Genomic DNA, 20,374 nt, shown 5'->3' with positions numbered 1-20,374 from the left:
GAACTTCCATTCTTTTAGTTGCTCCAGGCCAAAATCATAATCATCTTTGATTCCTCTCTCTCACCTTCTACATTTAATTTATCAAATTTCAAAGTCTTGTTCTTCAAGATACGTAGTCACATCCAGTGTTTATTATGTACACTGCTATAAGCCTGGTCCAACTCACTTTTGGCTCTCACCTGGATTATTTGTAGTAGCTTCCAAAATGGTCACTTGATTCTACCTTTGCCCTCTTTTCTTTCGTTGTCCACTTTATCTAATGTAAGTTAAGTTGTGGTACCCATACTTCAGTGGTACCCATTTCACTCAGATCAATAGCAAAAATGCTTTAGACATTCTTTCAGGGTCCTCCATAATCTGATTCTAGTCTTGTCTCTGAGCTCCTCTTTTCCCACTGTCCCTCTTGTCTCTGTTCCAGCTGTTCTGGCCTTTTTGAATGCCTTAAAAAAGCCACGGATTACTTTTGGCACAGGGTCTTTGCACCTACTCTTACCTCATATATTCCCATAGTTCTGTTTCTCACTTCCTTAGATGTTTGCTAAGACATCTCCTCAGAGTCTTACCTTGACCACTCCATGTGAAATAGAACCTCTCACCTCAAAATGGTGACTTTCTGTCCTCTTTACCTTGCTTTATTTTTCCCATAGCACTTACCACCATATGATATTTAATATATGTTCTATGTTTTTCTGCATTAGAATATATTAATTTTGAGGGCAGGGACTCTCTTGGTTATATTCTCCAGGGCTAGAATAATAAGCAGAATGTATTAGGGGTTCAGTGAATGTTTAGTAGAATGCATGATAAAACTAAAAACATTGCTAGAGAAGAGGAGAAGAATACTTCTAGTTATTATAGGGTGTAGTCATTATACATTGCAAGCACCTGATACTTATTAATGAATTAAAACCATGGCATTTTTTAGGACTAAAAAAATTAGGTATTATAACTTCAATTTGGAGACTCCTCAATTTGAAGAAGTTCTTTTTCAGCAACATCTTCCTTTATTTAAAAATTTCCTTTATTTAAAAATCAAGAAACAAGGTAATAGACATTTTAAAAGTAAAATAAACCTCCAGCCTTTGCTATCTGCATGAAAGTAATTTTTGTCAGTTAGGAAAACTTCTACCTTGATAGTAAAATATTACAGGTTTGGCCATTAAGAGAAATTTTTCTGTCAAAAATTTTAGTATCTCAGTCTTCATTTGACTTCAGAGAAAAAGTTGCTCTTAGAGTGACATACAACAGTATATCAAACTCCCTTGATGTTGCTCCTGCTTCTGCCTCCCTAGAGTTGCTGACATGCCTGACAATGGGATTTTAGGAAGAAGAGAAAGAGTAGTATTAAAACTTTTCTTGAGCTGTATTTGTTGCTAAAGTTGTCTTGTGGGGAAATCTGGGATTTAAGTGTCATTTAAAATATTTCTATGGAAAAAAAATACCTCAAGTGGCATACTTACAGATGACCTTTGAGAGCATAGCCTATTCCTCAGTTGAGAACTGCCCTTTTCAGTGATTAGCCTTTGTTTCTTGGGAAACTGATCATGAATTAAGCAGAACAAAAACTTATAGAAAAGGCTAATTGACAAAAAAAAAGGAAAAGAAAGATAAATTTGCATTAAATCTGTTGAAAATAGATTTAAAAGTTGAATAGCATTTCTTACCATCACAGTTACTGATACTTAACATGAAGATCAGCAATATTCTGTAAAGGGCTAGATAGTAAATATTTTTGGCTGTATGGGCTACAGAGTCTGTCACAACCACTCAGTTTTGCCATTATGGAGTGAAAGCAGCCATATACAATATATAAATGAGTGGGCATGGTTGTGTTCAAATAAAACTTTATTTACAAAATCAGGTAATGAGTTGAATTTGGCTCATGAGCCATAGCTTGCCAACTCTTGACCTAAAAATAAAAATCATATGAAATTAATATCTTAAAAATACTAATGTAAAATCATTTAAAAGATTTAGTTAAAATATTTAAAATTTAAGATGATATTTTATTACTATAGTAATAGAAACAGCTTCTTTTTCCCAAAAATAAAACTAGGATTTAAAATATTGCTTCTTTAATAAGGACAGACTAATTTAGAAAAAAGGATGGGAACATCTGATCCAAAATTTACAATGATACTTATCTTTAAGAAAAAAATATGTTTTTAAAAGCTTGATTAAATTTTAAAACACCTTGTAAACTGTAAGTCTTTGTATCTATCTCCACACACACACAAAAACACACATAGTAGTAGTTGACAAAGAATAAACAATTGACAAAAGAAATGCCTAGATGTTATATATGTCCTGAAACTTCAGCTAAATTCAACAAACGTTAATAAGATGCACCAGGTTATGTTAGTTGCTGAAAGTGTTTAAAGATAAATAATTCCTCAAACCAGGAAAGTGCCGTCACATAAAGTTGTACCATATGTATACTACATAAGGGTGCCATATATAAGTGAGTACCAGTCACTTTGTAGATATTTTAGTTTTATGTATTTGTTACAACAGTTTTTTGTCAACAGCAGTGCTAGTAATATAAGCTACTTCTGGGAATTTTTCATGTATTATTTCCTGGATAATTTACTCTTCTCTGTTTTCTCTGTTCTCTCTGAGATGTATATTATTTGATTGTTCACCTCCTTCATTAGTGCTTGAATTTTATCATCCTTTCACTCTTATTTTCCACTTCTTTATCTGTCTTTTATTCCAAGTTTTTTCTTTCAACCCTGTTAGTAACCTTTTAAAATTTTTACTCTTGTGTTTTGAATTTCTAAGAACTCTCTCATCTAATTAAAAAAAAACCCAGCATTCCTGTCCATTTCACTTTATTTTTCTGATATGTACTCTATGATATTTTACCACATGTAGATTTGTGTAACTACCACCACAATCAGGATACAGAACTTCCACATCACCACAAAGAAACTCCTTCATGCTGCCCTTTTTGAGTCATACCCTTTCTCCATCCCTAGGCAGCCCCAGGTTTATTCTCCATTATTTTAATTTTGCCATTTTGAGAATAATATATAAATGAAATTAGATAGTAGATAAACTTTTGGGTTTGGATTTTTTTCTTTCAGCATACTGCCCTTGAGATCCATTCTCACTGTTGAACATATCAGTAGTTCTTTTTCTGTTTGAGTAGTATTGCATTGTATGGGTGTACCACAGTTAATTTATCCATTCAGAGAAGGCATGGTTTTTGTTATAAACTTTGCAATATTGTTGGATTTTAAAAATTCTGTACATATTACTGTAGTTTTATTACCTCTGCTCCTCCATAGGAGTCCATAGTTGCACTGAACAAAATGATAGAGACTAAAGACAATTTTTCTTTTGTTCTTAGGAACCTGCCTACCATTGGAAGCTATTGATGTAATCAAGAGTTTTTACCACAAATTAGGTGGCAAGTTCATATGCAGAGGTTCATACAAAATTAGTATGCTAAAGTTGAATGTAAATAGATCCTTGCTTCTGAGAGTGACTTTTAGTAAGATTTAAAAATTTTTTGAGAAACTTACTGATTTACTTGATGCTTCAAAGCATTGATTTTGAAATTAAGTGAAAACTTGGTATAAGATAAAGAAATCAGAAATCTTTTTTGCTTATAAAGTTGCAAATTTAAAAAAGGAAAGTATTTTCTTTTGGCTGTAGGGTTTGTGTTTAAGGTGGGTGTATTTACATAACTAGAGATGCTAGAAGTGATATTTCTTAATTGATGAAAATTGTGATCTTAGAGGATTCATGATTAAGGATTCTGATTTGGGTTTGTTGGGTGATAACTTTATTGGGTGATAAATTTTGATCTGTGAGGTTTTCAAGTGATAATCAGTTGGAAGTGGCAGTTTTAAAAATCTTTAGAAAATACTTTGGTTTCGTGAGAACATGAACCATGTTATAAGAGGGAGGTGCAGGAAGCTATGTAGTTTGGTAAAAAAAGAATTTATAATTTATTAGAAGAAAGGCATGACTTCTATATGTGATTGAAATGGTTAAATAGCAACTTCCTAGGAAGGTAGTCTAAAGCAGACTGTTTTGCCCAAGAGGCCAATTCTGGTGTACAGTTTGGTAAATTTTGATATATGTATGCACTCATGAAATCTCACCACAATCAAGGTAATGAACATATACATGCAAAAATTTCCTTGAGGTCTTTTGTGACCCTTTCCTTCTGCCCCTTCCTACCCCCATCTCCATGCCTAGAAAACCACCAATTTGTTTTGTGACATATACATTAGTTTTTTGTTTCCTAGAATTTGATATAAATGTATCCTTTTCTGGGAGGGGAGGGTATCTGGCTTCTTTTACTCAGCGCAATTATTTTGTGCTTGATCCGTGTTATAACTTTTATCAATAGTTCATTCCTTTTTGTTGTTAAATAGTTTTACATTTTATGGATATACCACAAATTGTTTATCCAGCCACCTGTTCATAGACACTTAGGCTGTTTCCAGTTTTGGGCTGTTACAAATAAAGCTACTAACGATGTTTGTGTCTTTTTATGGACATACACTTTCATTTTTGTGGGGTAAATACCTAAGTTGGAATGGCTGGATCCTATGGCTAGTGTGTGTTTAACTTCATAATAAACTGTCAAACTGTTTTCCAAGATAGTTTTCAAAGCAGTGCTACCATTTTACATTACTACCAGGAGTAGATGAGAGTTCTGTTTTATACACATATTCACCAACACTTGATATGGTCAGTCTTTTCATTTAGCCATTCAAACAGATGTGAAATGGTTTCTCATTATGGTTTTAAGTTGCATTTTCTTAATGACTAATGGTGTAGCATCTTTTCATTTACTTATTTTTTTCCATCTGTATATCTCAAATCTTTTGCCCATTACTTTGAGAGTTCTTTATTATAAAACCAATTCTTCATCTGATAGATGGTTTCATTTTTATAAATGTCTTTAGAAGAGTAGAAGTTTTTAATTTTGATGTAGTCCAACTTCTCATTTTATTTTTTTTAATACGTTGTGCATTTTTTCCTCTAGTAGTTTTAGCTTTCAGATTTAGGTTTGTGATCCATTTTGAGTACACTTGTGTATGATACGAGCTTTCGATCAGAGTTCTTTTTTTTTCCTTCCCCTTGAGGTTCTGGAAGTGGATTATTTGTTGTATATCCATTAGTTTTAACACTGTTTGGTGAAGAGAGTCTTAGATTGTCTTTGAACTCTTGTTGAAAATGAGTTGTCCGTATAATGAGTTGATCTACTTGCTTCTCATGCCAGTAGTACACTGTATTCATCCTTTACCTTTTATAATAAGCCTTGAAATCAGCTTGTGTGGTTTTCCAGTTCTGTTCTTTTAACAAAGTTATTCAGGAAATTCTAGGTCCTTTGCATTTCCATGTGAATTTTAGAATCATTTTGTAACTATAGACAAAGAAATATGCTTGATTTTCAGCTGGAATTATATTTGTAGATCAACTTGGGGCAAATTGACATCTTAGCAGTATTGATTATTCTAACTTGTGAACATGGTAAGTTTTTTCATTTACTTAGGTCTTTAATTTCTTTTAGTGAAATTTTGTAGTTTTTAGCATGAAGGTCTTCTACATCTTCTGTCAGATTTATCCTTAAATATTCACTTTTTTGATGCTATTATAACTGTTTAAAAAAATTCAGTATCTAATTGTTGCAAGTATATAGAAATACTGTCGATTTTTAACTATTGATCTTCTGTTTTGTGACCTTGCTAAGCTCACTCATTAGTTCTAGTAACTTTTAGTGCTAGAGTCTGTAATAGATGATTATGTTGCCTGCAGATAAGAACAGTTTTAGTTCTTTTCCCATCTGGATGCCTTCTGTGTATTTTTCTTGCTATATTGCTCTGGCTAGAATCTTCAGTACATTGGAGAAGAGAAGTGGTGTGAGTGGATATCCTTGTTTTGTTCCTGATCTTAGGTGGAGAGCATTTGGTCTTTGACTGCTAAGTATAAAGCTGGCTATAGGTTTTCCAAAGATCTTTTTTCAGCTGATGAAATTCCATTGTATTCCTACCTTGCTGAGGTTTTTGTTTGTTTGAAATCAGGAATGGATTTTGGATTTGTCAAATGTATTTTCTATGTACATTGTGATATACTTTTTTTCATTAATTGGTTAATATGGTGAATTACATTGATTTTTTTGAATATTCATCCAGTCTTGCATTTTTGGTATAAACCCCATTAGATAATGATGTATTGACATTTTTATATATTGCTGTATTCACATTACTAAAATTTAAAAAAAAAATTTACATCTGTGTTCTGAGGGATGTGGGTTTGTAGTTTTCTTGTAATGTCTTTCTCTGGTTTCATTGTCTGGGTAATGCTGGCCTAATAGAGTGAGTTAGGAAATACTATCTTTTCTTCAGTTTTCTGGAAGGGTTTGGGTAAGATTGGTATTTCTATCTTAAACACTTGGTAGGATTATCAGTGAAGCCATCTGGGCCTGGAGCTTTCTTGGAAAGTTCTTAACTATAAATTCAAATTCTTTAATAGGCATTGAGCTATTCACCTTATCTGTTTCTTTTTGAGTGAGTTTTAGTAGTTTGGAATTTGTCCAGTTCTTCTGAATTGTTGAATTTATATGTATAGTTGTTTATAATATTTTTCTATCATTCTTTTAATATATGTAACCTTTGTGGTGATGTCAGTTCTATCATTTCTGATATTGGTAATTTGTATCTTCTCAGTTTTTTCCCCCAGTTTGGCTAAAAGTTTGTCAGTTTTACTGATCTTTTCAAAGAACTGGCTTTTGTTTTCATTGATTTTCCTTATTCCTTTTCTATTTTCTATTATTTTGATTTCCACTCTGATATTTAATATTTTTTTTCTGCTTCCTTTGGATTTAATATGTTCTTTGGCTTCTTAATGTAGAAACTTAGGTGACTTTTCTTAGACCTTTCTCCTTTCCTAACATAGGCATTTAAAGCTATAATTTGCTTCATAACTACTGCTATAATGTCATGCCATTCCACAAATTTTGATGTGTTGGGTTTTTTTCACTTCAAACTCTTCTCTTTTCCCTTCTGATTTCTTCTTTGTTCCATGAGTTATTTTAAAACATGTTACCTAATTTTCAATATTTGGAAATTTTCCAGGTATCTTTCTGTTATTGAATTTTAATTTAATTCCATCATAATCACAGAACATACTTTGTATGATTGAATTCTTTTAAATTTATTGAGACGTGTTCCGTTGCCCAGAATATGATCTGTCTTGATAAATGATCTGTGTGCATATCAAAAGAATGAGTTTTCTGCTATTGTTGGGTGAAAAGATCTATGAATGTCAGTTAGGTCAAGCCAGTTGATAGTGTTGTTCAAATCTTATTCATCTTTACTGATTTTCTGTCTACTTGTTCTGTTAAATATTATAAGAAGGATATTGAAACATCTGATGTATAATTGTGACATCCTCCTTGTAATCAGTCTTTGCTTCATGCATTTTGAAGCTCTGTTATGAGGCAGAAGAACTTTGGGGGTTGTTAAGTGCTCTTAATGAATTTACCCCTTTATCCTTATGAAATGCCTTGGTAGTATTCTTTGCCTTTAGGTCTACTTTGATACTAATATAACCCGTTCTTGTATTTTGACTGATGTTGGCAGTTTGTCTTTACTTATCCTTTTATATTGAACCTCTCTGAACCTTTATATTTAAAGTGTGTTTCTTATAGGCAGCATATAGTTGGGTCTGGCATTTGTATACCGTGTGATTCTCTCTACCTTTTATGGTGACTATAGATATGGTTAAGGTTAAGTCTGTCATCTTGCTATATATTTCTACTTGTCCCATTTGTTCTTGTTTCCCCATCCTCTTCCTTTTTTTTTCTTTGCCCTCTTTTGGATTAATTATATCTTTCTTATGATTTCATTTTATCTCCTTTGTTGCCTTATTAGCTATAATTCTTTGTTTCCATATTTCAGTAATTACTTTTGAGCTTATAATATACATCTTTAGTTTATCACAGTCTACTTTCAAGTGATATTAAATCATTTTCTTGTGTCATATAAGAGCCTTATTAATAATGTACTTCTATTTCTCTCCTCCCAGACTTTCTGCTATTTCTCATGTTCTTAATTCCTTTGTATAGAGTCATTATTTTCATCTGGTGTTATTTTTCTTCTGCCTAAAGGGCTTCCTTTAACTGTCTTATCATGCAAGTCTCCTCATGATGAATTAATTCATCTTTTTCGTATGTGTCTGAAAATGCATTTCCTTTTTACTTTTGAAAGATGTTTTTGCTAGATATAACAAATATAGGTTGACAGGTGTTATTCTTTTGTTTTTGTATTTTGGGGGGTGGTGGAAGGGGAGGTAATTAGGTTTATTTTGTAAATGGAGGTACTGGGGACTAAACCCAGGACCTTGTGCATTCTAGGCAGGCACTCTACTGCTGTGCTATATGCCCCCCACCTTTTTTAAAACATGTATTTGGAATTTGCTGTGTATGTTGCATTTGTGGGTTTGTAGTTTTACTTACATTTCAGGACATTTCTTTACATTTTTTTTTCTCCTCCACCTTTCTTCCTTTATGGACTCTATTTATACCTATATTAGGGCAGTTGAAGTTGACTTGTAACTCACTCATGCTCAATTAATTTTTCTATAGTGAATATTATATTCATTTGTGTATTTCCTGTTACTGTGTCTTCAAATTCACAATCTTTTCTTCTATAATGTGTAATCAATCTTCCATTAATTCCACTGAGTATATTTTTCATCTCAGATACCATCATTTTTTTCTCTTTGGAAGTTTGACTTGCATCTTTTCAACATTCTTTATCTCTGCATAACTTTTTGGAGGAATATGGTTATACTGACTATTTTAATGTTTGTTTCTAATTTTAAGATATGTGCCAGTTCTGGGTTGATTTCAGTTGAGTTTTTTCCTTATGTTTTCCTGCTTCTTTACATGCCTGGTGATTTTTTATTGGATGCCATACATTGTGAATTTTACCTTGTTTGGTTGCTGAATATTTTTGTATTCCTATGAAAGTTCTTGAGCTTTGTTTTAGGGTTCAGTCTAGTTACTTGAAAACGATTCTTTCAGCTCTTGCTGTTAAGATTTGTTGTGATCAGAACAGTGCTCAGTGCTCAGTTTCATTTCCCACTTCAGAGCCAAGACCCCTTAGATTCTCTCCCCAATAACCTTTTATGTGGTTTTCCAGCCTGACTTAGGTTGGGGGGTGATGCGCAGGGGGAGGAACATGTTTATGTTGATTGGTACTCAAGCTCAGCACTCTAGGAATAGACTCTCTGCAGTCTGTGAGGTTTTCTCTCTATTATGCTCTCCCCTTTCTGGTACTCTTTCCTGAAAACTAGCTACCTGTTGTCCCCAACCTCTCAACTCCATATTCTTAACTCAGAGTCCACGAACTTCTGCATGGGTTTTGCTTCCCTGTGTTTTACTCTAGAAACTTAATTTGAGACAGTTGTTGACCTTGTATTATTTGTTTTCCATACTTCAGGGATCACTCTATTCCTAATGTACTTTGCCTTACAAACCATTGTTTCGTGTATTTATTTATTTTTGGGGGTTGTTTCGGACAGGAAAGTAAATTCAGTCCTTGCTTCTCTGTCTTGGCTAAAAGCATATGTTGGGGCTAATATACTCTAGCTTCTTACCTGTTCTCAATTCATATATCTCAGACTCTTTTAGAGGCAACATGATGCAGAGTTATCCCCTCTGAACTTGCTTGTCCTCATTTTCTTTTGCACGTATCAATTATTTTTGCCCTTAGAGTGCTTTTCTGATCTAAAATTAATTAAGTAGAGTAGGACATAATTAGTCTTCTATGACATATAATTTTGAAGGTCTTCCATTCCACATTACATTGGGGAATGAAAAGAAAGGATGGGAGTGTATTATGACACCTTTTGTATTTATTTAAAATCTAAACAGTTTAGAAATGAAGCCAGGATTTCAGCAGAACACATAGCAATATTTAATCTTTCAGCTTCAGAGATGCTTGGTGGAAAAGCTTTTCCAGTTAATCAGTCTGCTTGGCCCATACTCAGACTGAGCATTCATGCTGCATTTGCCTTAGTCATAGTTGTGTTTGTACCTTGTTCATTAAATTGTCAGTTAGAGTGATATTTAAGAAAATGTGTTTATTTGCACATTTAAATCTTACCAGCTAGAATATGAGGAGTTTTTTTTTTTTTAATATATAATCCTTTTTCTTTTAGTATGGATTCCTCTCTTTTCCCTCTTTTAGGACAGAAATTCCACTGTTTCTGCTCCAAAGTTTTTAACATAAATACTGTAGGATCTTTTGATTTGTTCTATTTGAAGGAAAAAAAATTGTTCCAAGGATGCTATCCTACCCTGATCTTTTTCACTAGGAAGGAGGTGGGAATAGTTTTTTCTCCCTGTAGGTATATGAGAGACAAATTGATAAAAGCTGACAGGTTGCCTTTTTTTCCCTGAAAGTCACCCTAGAAGGGTAAATACAAAGTCAGCCTTATCTTTTGTCTGTTTAATCTGCTATAATGAGATGATAACGATTTTCATAATGAAAGAAACCACTAGAATAACAAAACACAGTATTATAGTTAATAAGTAAACAGAGGAGATGATCCTGAAGCACTGCAGGATTTAAAACTGTATGATCAAGACTGAAACTTAACTAGTGTGGTTTTGGTGAAGGGAAGCAGGGTAGCATTGTGGAGGGAGCACTGGGATGAATCAGAAGGCTTCAGTTATTAGCATTTCCACTAAATATTATGTGACTTCCATCAAGTCTTGTAATTTTGAATTTTAATATCCTCACCTGTAGTAACTAGATAAACTAACTTTAATGGATGATTTTATTGTGCCAGGTACCTTGCTGGTCAACTTATTTAAACTTCATTTTATCCTTATGTTAACCTCAGAAAGTAAGTAGAATCTACATTTTACAGATGAGGAAACTAAGGAACAGTCAACATGTTGAGCAATTAAGTATTAAAGAGCAGCTTGATTCTAAGTATTTATTACTCCAGGGTCATGGAGTTCCTACTATTCCTATTTCTCTGTTTCTAAAAGACACTAATATTTTTCATTTGTGAATCTTGTTATATGCTAAGATGGTAAATTTTTACCTGTCTTAAATTAGGTTCTCTCATTTTTGTTTCTGTCAGTTTTCCTACCTGTGATGTATTACTGATTATTAAAATCTTATCTATCTGTTAGCAAATCTCGTTCACCAGTGATTTATAGTGATGTCTTCTTGTGAGATCTTAAAGCATTTGTTGTGCCACTCATTTTTTAGTTATATATTTGAGACATATTTAGTCATTTTATATTTGAAATTTGGGATAACTCTTGAAGTGCTTAAATTTCTCCATGTCCATGTAGTACTGCTACACTTGAATCATAAGCTCCTTGAGGGAGCGGATTCTCTCCTGGCCTGTAGCACAGTGTTGTGCAGACATAATTTAATAAATAACTGTGTGAATGAATGCTGTCAACTAGACCATTTTAATCATCATTCTCAGTTATTTACTTCTCATGGTCAAATTTACTCTATGTAAGATGTTTTCAAATTTTAAATTCTGTGACTCTGTACAGTCAGTGCTGTTAGCTTTTTAGAAAATTGCTTTTCAAATATTTTGAGGAGAGTTCAGAAATCAAAATGAGTTGGTTGGAGTTATCATGTAGACATTTTATTTGACAGGGAGACCAGTTACTTTGCCCCATACCTCAGTTTTTAAAGAGTTCCAGAAGCTGGTACTCTTTCCCTCTCTTTTTCCCTCTCAATGAAAGAAATCAAGAGAACATTTGAGTAATATTTAAGAGGTCTGGGTGGTCTCTACTGCTACTATTAACACTACCTCTTTTTCTGCTACTACTATAAACTCAAAGGTCGGTTAACCTTCCTGGGCTTTGGCTTTCTCATCCTTAAAAAAATACTGAATTGGATTATGTGATCTTCAAAGACATAGTGTTCCAGATTTTGTAAAATTTGCAAGTTTAAGGTAAATTAGGTTTCAGAATTGTAAAGTAGCATTTGATTCTTGTAGTTCAATATACTAGTAGTTTTATGTTAATTGGGTTTTTTTTTTTTCCGTTAAGCATCTGTGATCTGACTTTCTACTTTTATGGTTAATTTTCTTTTCTATTTTATCAGTACTCCCTCACGTGTTTCTAAAGGAGTTGTCGACCACACCAAAATGAGTCTACATGGTGCTAGTGGGGGGCACGAGAGATCAAGAGATAGACGAAGGTCAAGTGACAGATCACGAGATTCATCTCACGAAAGAACAGAATCTCAACTCACTCCTTGTATTAGAAATGTTACTTCTCCAACACGACAGCACCATGTCGGTATGTAAAATCAACTAAGCTTCCCAACAGTTTTTAAAAGCATGCATTTACTTTTTTAAAGGAGTAATGATAATTGTGCCTAATACTTAAGAGTAAAATTAACTTCTTAACTTCTTACTTCTGTTCAGTTGTTTCTGTTTTAGCTTAACTTCGTTCTTGCTGTGAAGAAACAACTCATTAAATGAAGCTTAAAAGTGAAAATTTTTAAAGTCTCAAATAGTCTTATAAAAGAAGTAGTTTGAAAAGCCTTTTAAAACTGTAAAATGTAGATTTAAATTTTTTTCCAAGTTGATCTTTATCTCGTGAAATATATATCAGTGCTTTATTTTAAAATAGTTTGAAGTAAATTATTGATAAGAATTCTTGGTTAATCATGCTAAAAAGGAAGTGAAAGTTAAAGTTAGAATAACCATCATGGAGTAATTTATCTTAATTTTTGACAATATTTTAAATTTAATTTAAAAAAAGAGGAAAAAGAAGGTGTGAAGTAGATTTCTTTTCTTTTGTTTAAAAAATTTTTTTTAATATGTTTTAAAAAAGCAGTTTCAGGTTCACAACAGAACTGAGCAGAAAATACAGAGTTCCCACATAGCCCTCCCCACCCACACATATATACTCCTGCTACCCTCAACGTCCCTCATCAGTGTGGCATACTTGGTACAATTGATGAACCAACATGGGCACATTATTATCAACCAAAGTCCATAGTTTACATTAGGGTTCACTCTTGATATTGTACATTCTATGGGTTTTGACAAATGCATAATGACATGCAGCCACTGTAGTACCACATAGAATAATTTCATTACACTAAAAATCCCTGTGCTCCATCTATTTATTCCTCCCTCCCTCCCTTTCCCCAGACTCCTGGAAACCATGATCTTTTTATTGTTTCTGTAGCTTTGCCTTTTCCAGAATGTCATTTGGTTGGAATTGTACAGTTTGTAGTCTTTTCAGACTGGGTTCTTTCATTTAGTAATATGTCTTTTAAGTTTCTTCTATCTCTTTCATGGCTTGATCTTTTTTTTTTTTTGACTGCACACATTTAAAAATTTACATATATGTACTCTTCATTGTTTCTAAGAACATTTAGAGCTTTAGCTTTTTAAACTTACATAGTTATCAAAGAAATAAAGCCAACCACAAAATAAGAATTAACTCAGAAGGATACATTCACCCTGCTATTAACAGCAACATGATTTATAATTGCCAAGATATGGAAGCATCCTAAGTGCATATCAATAGTTGAAAAAATAATGGAGATGCAGTGTGTGTGTGTGTGTGTGTGTAATGGAATACAACTCACCCATTAAAAAGAAGGATATTTTGCCATTTGTGGTCCTTCATTTACTTTTTTTTCTTCACTTCAAAAACCAGAATTTTATAAGTGGCAGAGACATTCCCATGACATCAAAAACAGCAAAATACCTTGAAATAAACTTAACCAAGGAGGTTACCTATAATCTGAAAACCAAAATGACACAAAAAAATGGAAAGATTTTTTGTGCTCTTAGATTGGAAGAATCAACACAATCAAAATGGCCACACTACCCGAAACAATCCACAGATCCAATGCAACCCCCATCAAAATACTCGCAACATTCCTCACAGAACTAGAACAAACAATTCCAAAATTTATAAGGAACCACAAAAGACCCTGAACAGCCAAAGCAATCTTTTGTAGGTCTCTTGTTTTTTCTCTTTCGTCTTTTTGTTCTCTTTTCTTATGATTTGATGACTAGAGAAGGTACTTTAACATTTGTTGTAAAGCTGGTTTGGTGGTGTTGAAATCTTCTAGCTTTTGTTTATCTGTGAAGCTTTTGATTTCTCCATCAAATCTGAACAAGAGCCTTGCTGGATAGAGTATTCTTGGTTGTAAGTTTCCCTCTTGCATCACTTTAAAAATATCATGCCACTCCCTTCTGGCATATAGAGTTTCTGCTGAAAAATCAGCTGATAACCTTGTGGGAGTTCCCTTGTATGTTATTCATTATTTTTCTCTTGCTAATTTTAATATTTTCTTCTTATCCTTAATTGTTGTCAATTTGATGACTATGTGGCTTGGTGTGTTCCTCTTTGGGTTGATTCTGTGTGGTACTGTCTGCACTTCCAAGACTTGGGTGACTGTTCCCTTTCCCAAGTTGGGGAAGTTTTCGGTTATTATCTCTCCCAAAATTTTCTCAGGTCCTTTCTCTCTCTCTTCTCTTTCTGGGACCCTTATAATGTGAATATTAGAGCACTTCATATTGTCCCAGAGTTCTCTTAAACTATCCTCATTCCTTTTTATTCTTTTTTCTCTTCTCTGTTCTGAAGTAGTGATTTCCACTAATCTGTCTTCTGGCTCACTGATCCGTTCCTCTGCCTCATTTAGTCTATTCCTGGTTCCTTCTAGTGTATTCATGTCAGTGATTTTATTCTTCAACTTTGGGTATTCTTTATATTTTCCAACTCTTTGCTTAAAAACTTCACTCTGTGCATCTATACTCCTCTTGAGTTCTCTGAACATCTTTGTCATCATTACTTTAAACTATTTCTCAGATAAATTGCCTATCTCCTAATCACTTATTTCTTCTTCTGGGATTTTATCTTGTGCCTTGGCATGGAACATATTCCTTTGCCACCTCGTATCGTCTGTCTTTCTATGTGTTTGGATTCCTTCCACAGGCTTTGGGATTATTGTTTTCTTATTTCTACTATCTGTCCCTGGTGGATGAGGCTGGACTAGAGGCTTATGCAGGTTTCCTGGCTGGAGGAGCCAGTGCCTGCCCACTGCTGAGTGAAGCTTGGTCCTGGACCTCTGGTGGGTAGGGCCGTGTCTAGAGGCTTTGTGGCTCAGGAAGCCTGCTGATGGGTGGGGCTGTGTTCCCACCCTGTATGTTGTTTGGCCTGAGGCTTCTCTACAGGCTGTTGGGTGGGGCTAGGTCTTGGTGCTAATGATCCAATCAAGATACCACCCTCCAGGAAAGGTCATGTAGCTTATCATTCCTGAAATGTCCAGCACCAGCTTTTATGTCCCCTGAGTGAGCCGCAGCCTTCCCCCATGTCCCCAGGAGACCCTCCAAATCCAGCAGGCAGGTCTAGCTCAGGTTCCTATGAAATCACTGCCTCTGCCCTTGGACCTGGTGCATTTGAGTTTCCGTGTACACTTCCCAAGTGAATGGAGTCTCTGTTTCCCCTACTCCCGTGAGGATCCCAGAGCCAAGTCCTCCTAGCCTTCAAAACCAGATGTCCTGGGGTCTCCTTCTCTTCTCAATGCTGGGACCCAAGCTGGGGAGCCTGATGTGGGGCTTAGAGCTCTCACTCCTGTGAGACGGCCTCTGCGACTTAACAAATCTTCAGCTTGTGGGTCGCCCACCCGAGGGGTATGGGGCCCAATTATATCACAAGCACGCCCCTCCTACCATCCTGCTGTGGTTCCCTCTGTATGTTTCCAGTTGCAGAAGATCTTTTCTGCTAGGTTCCAGTCTCTTTTCGAAGGTTGTTTAGCCTTCAGTTGTGGTTTCGTTGTAGTCACAAGGAGAGGCGAGCTTGTGGTCCTACCACTCTGCCATCTTGGGTTTTTTTTTTTTTTTTCTTGACTTTCTTTTCTTCCTACTCATTTTCTTCTTACTCGTGCTTTTTCTTCCTTCCTGCTCATTACCATAAATGAATGGTAGTACTCCAAGTAAATACATTGTGTGACTGTAAAGCACCAGTCTGAAGCAGACGTATGTAAGCAATGTGAGCTTGCTGATTTTTATTTTCCTCTCAGAAGTGGCAGATTAAATACTTTGACTTACTATTTGAGATAGTTTTGATTGCCTTTTATAAATCAAAATCAATTATATTAGGGTCTAATTATATAGAGGAATTTAAGGACCAATATCTAAGTAGGTTCTTAAAGTCAGGCTAAACTGATAAGCCAAAAACCAACAGAAGTATAAATAAGAGTTGACAGTTATATGCAAAGTTTAGTGTCTGGGAAGAGAATAGGAGATATGAGAAATTATTTTATTAATTAAAAAATTTTTGCTTTTGGGATGCTACCCGCATTGTGGAAATAGGCAGTAAAAGAGAGGTGTCAGAGTATCTCTGGAGATACAGCAAACCTAATTATATAACCAGTAACGCTGTACAGAGTGTTCTGAGCAGCCTGAGTCATGGAGGAATTTGGCAAAAGCTGATGAAACTGATGAGTTGGAGGTACATTTTTAGGTCACCTTTAAAGTTTAGTAATCTAGCCTCTAAAGGAAACTTATCACAAAGTCATAGTTTTAATTTCCCTTTGTAGAATATTGGAACAGCTTAAGAAAATTTTCTGAATTTTAATAACATTTCCTATTAAAATTATAGATAATCATTACATGATCCTATAAAATGTATAGCAGTGCTTTATTCAACAAAATTGAGAATGAAAGGAAAGCAGTATATCATTAGCTGTTAAAGCCACTTAATTTGTTACACATTAAAAGTCATTTGAAAAAATAAATACTTCATGCTGTCTGTAGTGAAATTTTTTTCTTCCTTTGGGACCTTCCTTTTGTGAGATAAATTGTTGGTTTGGGGATTTCCTTATTAACCTAGTGAGAGTCCAAAGTTTGTATTTTGTTCTCAGAATAGAATTAATACTTTCAGTATTTAGGCCAGTTAAAATTGGTATTCTTATTAATCTTTTACTAACTTTCAATGTTTACTTATTTGACTTGTGAGAATATTCTGTTCTGTGGGTTTCTATATATTTTTAAGTAGAGCAATAATATAAAATTTACCTTACTTTTGATCTTATTCTGGGTCAGTGTTAATCAGTTATACATCTTTTTAGAAAAGTCTACAAAATTAATTATTTTAGAAACAATTTGATGTTTTAGGTTTTATTCCTGGGAAATAAATTAATTTTCATGGTGTTCTGGGAAAATGTTATTTGAAATCCAAAAAGCAGAAGTCCTGTGATTTAAAACAACATTTCTAAATCAGTTTTTAAAAGATATATATTGATCTTTAATTTTTTAAAAGAAAATTTGTATAACTTTATTTAACATCTCTATTTCAGAACGTGAAAAAGATCACAGTTCCTCTCGTCCAAGCAGTCCTCGCCCGCAAAAAACATCTCCAAATGGTTCCAGTAGCAGTGCTGGGAACAGCAGCAGAAACAGTAGTCAGTCAAGTTCAGATGGTAGCTGTAAGACATCTGGGGAAATGGTATTTGTGTATGAAAATGCAAAAGAAGGAGCTCGGAATGTAAGGACGTCAGAACGAGTGACGCTAATAGTGGATAACACTAGATTTGTGGTAGATCCGTCCATTTTTACTGCACAGCCAAACACAATGTTGGGCAGGTTTGTATTGTTGTGCTTCTTTGTATTATTAATTATAAAGCACCTTTACATTATTTTTTCCATTTGAAGTTTTACAGTTACTCTCTGGTGGAATGTAGTGTTCATGCTGAGCTTTGGAGGTTAAGTAACTTGCTCAAGTTAATCCAACTAGAAAGTGGTAGAACTAGATCTTGAATTTGATTTTATTTCTAATGATCATTGCTGTACCAGTAGGAATAGCAAATATATTAGTTAATGAAGACAGGATACTAAAAGATCTCTACAGGTTGAAAACATAGATTGTATCTAACAAGCAATGATAATATGTTTCCTTCACCTGGGGCTCCTAAATGCAACCTCCAAAGGCAGCAGATAGAAGAATTGTTTAAAGAAAAGACTCCCAACAGTTTTGTTGGCTGAAAAGTCATCATGAGTTGTCAGTTTGATGTAGATAATTAAAGAAGTATTATTAAGAAGTAGTTAGTAGAATGAAGGAGAGACAATAGTTATCTTCTAATCCATGCTAGTCTAGAGTAATAGATTAATATAAAGTTTGTGGTTATCGGAACCACAATCTAGGAATGATGTAGGCAATATGGACTGTAGTTATAGGAACTGCAGTCTAAGAATATAGACTTAATTTTTCAGTGTCCAAAACTTGTATCTTTTTAATTGTAAAATTAACATCTTTTTCTGTTTAATATAAAATGAAAGGAACATATCGATGAAATGGAAATTTACATGAAGTTAAAAAAAAAAAGGAAAACTTGTGTTTTTTTTCTAGGTTGCATATGAGTAACTATTTGGGATATTGCTGTGTGTGTGTATGATATTTAAGTATCTCCGAATACAGAATAAATGCTAGCGTATGACACTGTATACATTTTGAGTAGATAAATATTTCTTTTTAACATTGGCACTAGACTTTATGAGAAAAAATACTTGAACTCTATAGGCTTTTATGTATTATTAGCATAGGGGAAGATTATTGATAGAAAAACTCTTAGGAGGATAACTTGATGTGGATAATACTTTATATTTTTACTTAAACTTTAAAGGAACGTAGTTAAGAAGTAATAGTTGAAATTGTGCTTCAGCTGTTAGGGTACATTTTCTTTAAAAACAAAACAAAACCTAAAAGACTTTTTTTATGTGTGATCCATATGGATCTGAAAAGATGACTTTCCCCTTTTGTAAAAAGTTCAAGTATTTGAGCAAATTGCTTGACATTTGATTCCTGAAAGGCTTTCTTCTTCTTTTTTTCCCCCAAATCAGTGAAGGCTTCTTTTCATGTCAGTTGACAAAATCATATCTTTGGGGATGAAAATTAATATTCATGGAAACTGTAAAAAGCAGTTGACATTTTTGGGGAAACTGAAATAAAAAAGCTTTGTTCTTTATAAGTTCTGTGTTATAACAAAAGAGGAAGCCATTTAAATTGGAAAATTGTTGAACAGAAAACTTAAATCAGCCATATTCACTTTAGGAATGGTGATATTGAATTTAGAGGTTCAACTTCCTTTCATCACAATTTAAAATTTTTCTTGGGGGTTATGCATTTAACTTTTTATTTTGCAGGACATATATTGCAAATTGCCTCCTTTCTAAGTACTTGCTGTTATAGGGCCAGCAACATAACTTGAAAAAATAGAAATTCATTTGTATCTTCCTTATGTAAAAATTAAGAGCTTGTTACTTATTTAAATTTTTCATTCTGTTCTTAACTTCTTCATATCTTTCTACTCCAGCATTTGATTGCTTATTTTTTAGTTCTAGGATGCAAGTTTATGAGTTTTGACCAAGATTTGTTACATTTATAGTTAAGATTGTAAAAAGTAAAATAACCTAACCTGCCTATACTGTTTTACTTTTTCCTAGTTTAGATTACTGTATGTGCTGCATTATGGCATTGTTTGCAATGAAGACAGCAGTTTTAAGGAAGAGGCACAGATAACATAGTTTTCCTTTTCCCTTTTTTTCCCCCTCATAAGATTAGAGGAAGAATCACCTTTTCCCCTAGCTTGATTGATTCCCTACTCCCCGCCCCCCCAAGATAAAAGGACTGGAAAGGTCTTAGCTTCTGACTTTTATTAATTGATTTTGTTTGCTTGTAGATAATTTACACTACTGTTCTCTCCCATAAAAAGGCAATACTTCTAATATTCCTTAATTTATTACATTTGCCAGAATAAATTTCTTGGACTAATTTAATGACATCATTTAATGTCAAAATTATAATTCCTTTTTACTTTCGTACATGAAATCGATCTTCTCTTTTGAAGCAAGTATCCTATTGATGTATTTCTCAATTATTTGCTACCATAGGATGTTTGGATCTGGCAGAGAACATAACTTTACACGTCCCAATGAGAAGGGAGAGTATGAGGTGGCAGAGGGGATTGGATCTACTGTGTTTCGAGCTATTCTGGTGAGTGCTATTCCTTATGTGTATTGACTGAATCAAATGACTTCTTTTGGTAGGTACTTGGATTAGAGGCAAAGTTTTAGTTAGATATCTCTATGGAGGTATCCAGGATATTTTGTAAAAATATGATTTAATTCATCTTTTTTGGTACATAAATATATGATATAAAAAAAGAATTTTATGACCTTTGCAAAGTTAAGATAGGAGATGATTCATCTCTTAGGTCTGCCTAGGCAGTCCTTTCAAGGGTTTAATAGTAACATTTCTGTAGTATTACTCTACCCTCCTTAATTCTCTTTAATGCAATATGTTGATTATTTTTTGCTACTAAGAATGAATGTGGCTACT

The 20,374-nt window shown here is 33.9% G+C and overlaps 1 protein-coding gene across 4 annotated transcripts in view; it reads left to right on the top strand.

The window, feature by feature from the left end:
• Positions 1-20,374, top strand: part of BTBD10 (BTB domain containing 10) — a 67,384-nt gene that overhangs the window by 34,783 nt on the left and 12,227 nt on the right. For all 4 annotated transcript variants that reach the window (XM_015238609.3, XM_006203548.4, XM_072969536.1 and 1 more), the window contains 3 exons: positions 12,111-12,307; positions 17,337-17,622; positions 19,927-20,029. In XM_015238609.3, coding sequence (XP_015094095.1) covers positions 12,154-12,307; positions 17,337-17,622; positions 19,927-20,029 — 543 coding nt within the window. In that variant the 5' untranslated portion in view covers positions 12,111-12,153. The remainder of the gene's footprint in view (positions 1-12,110; positions 12,308-17,336; positions 17,623-19,926; positions 20,030-20,374) is intronic.

This window comes from Vicugna pacos, chromosome 10 (genome assembly GCF_048564905.1).
Source record: "Vicugna pacos chromosome 10, VicPac4, whole genome shotgun sequence".
Lineage (NCBI taxonomy): Eukaryota > Metazoa > Chordata > Mammalia > Artiodactyla > Camelidae > Vicugna > Vicugna pacos.
This window is presented reverse-complemented; position numbering and strand designations above follow the sequence as displayed.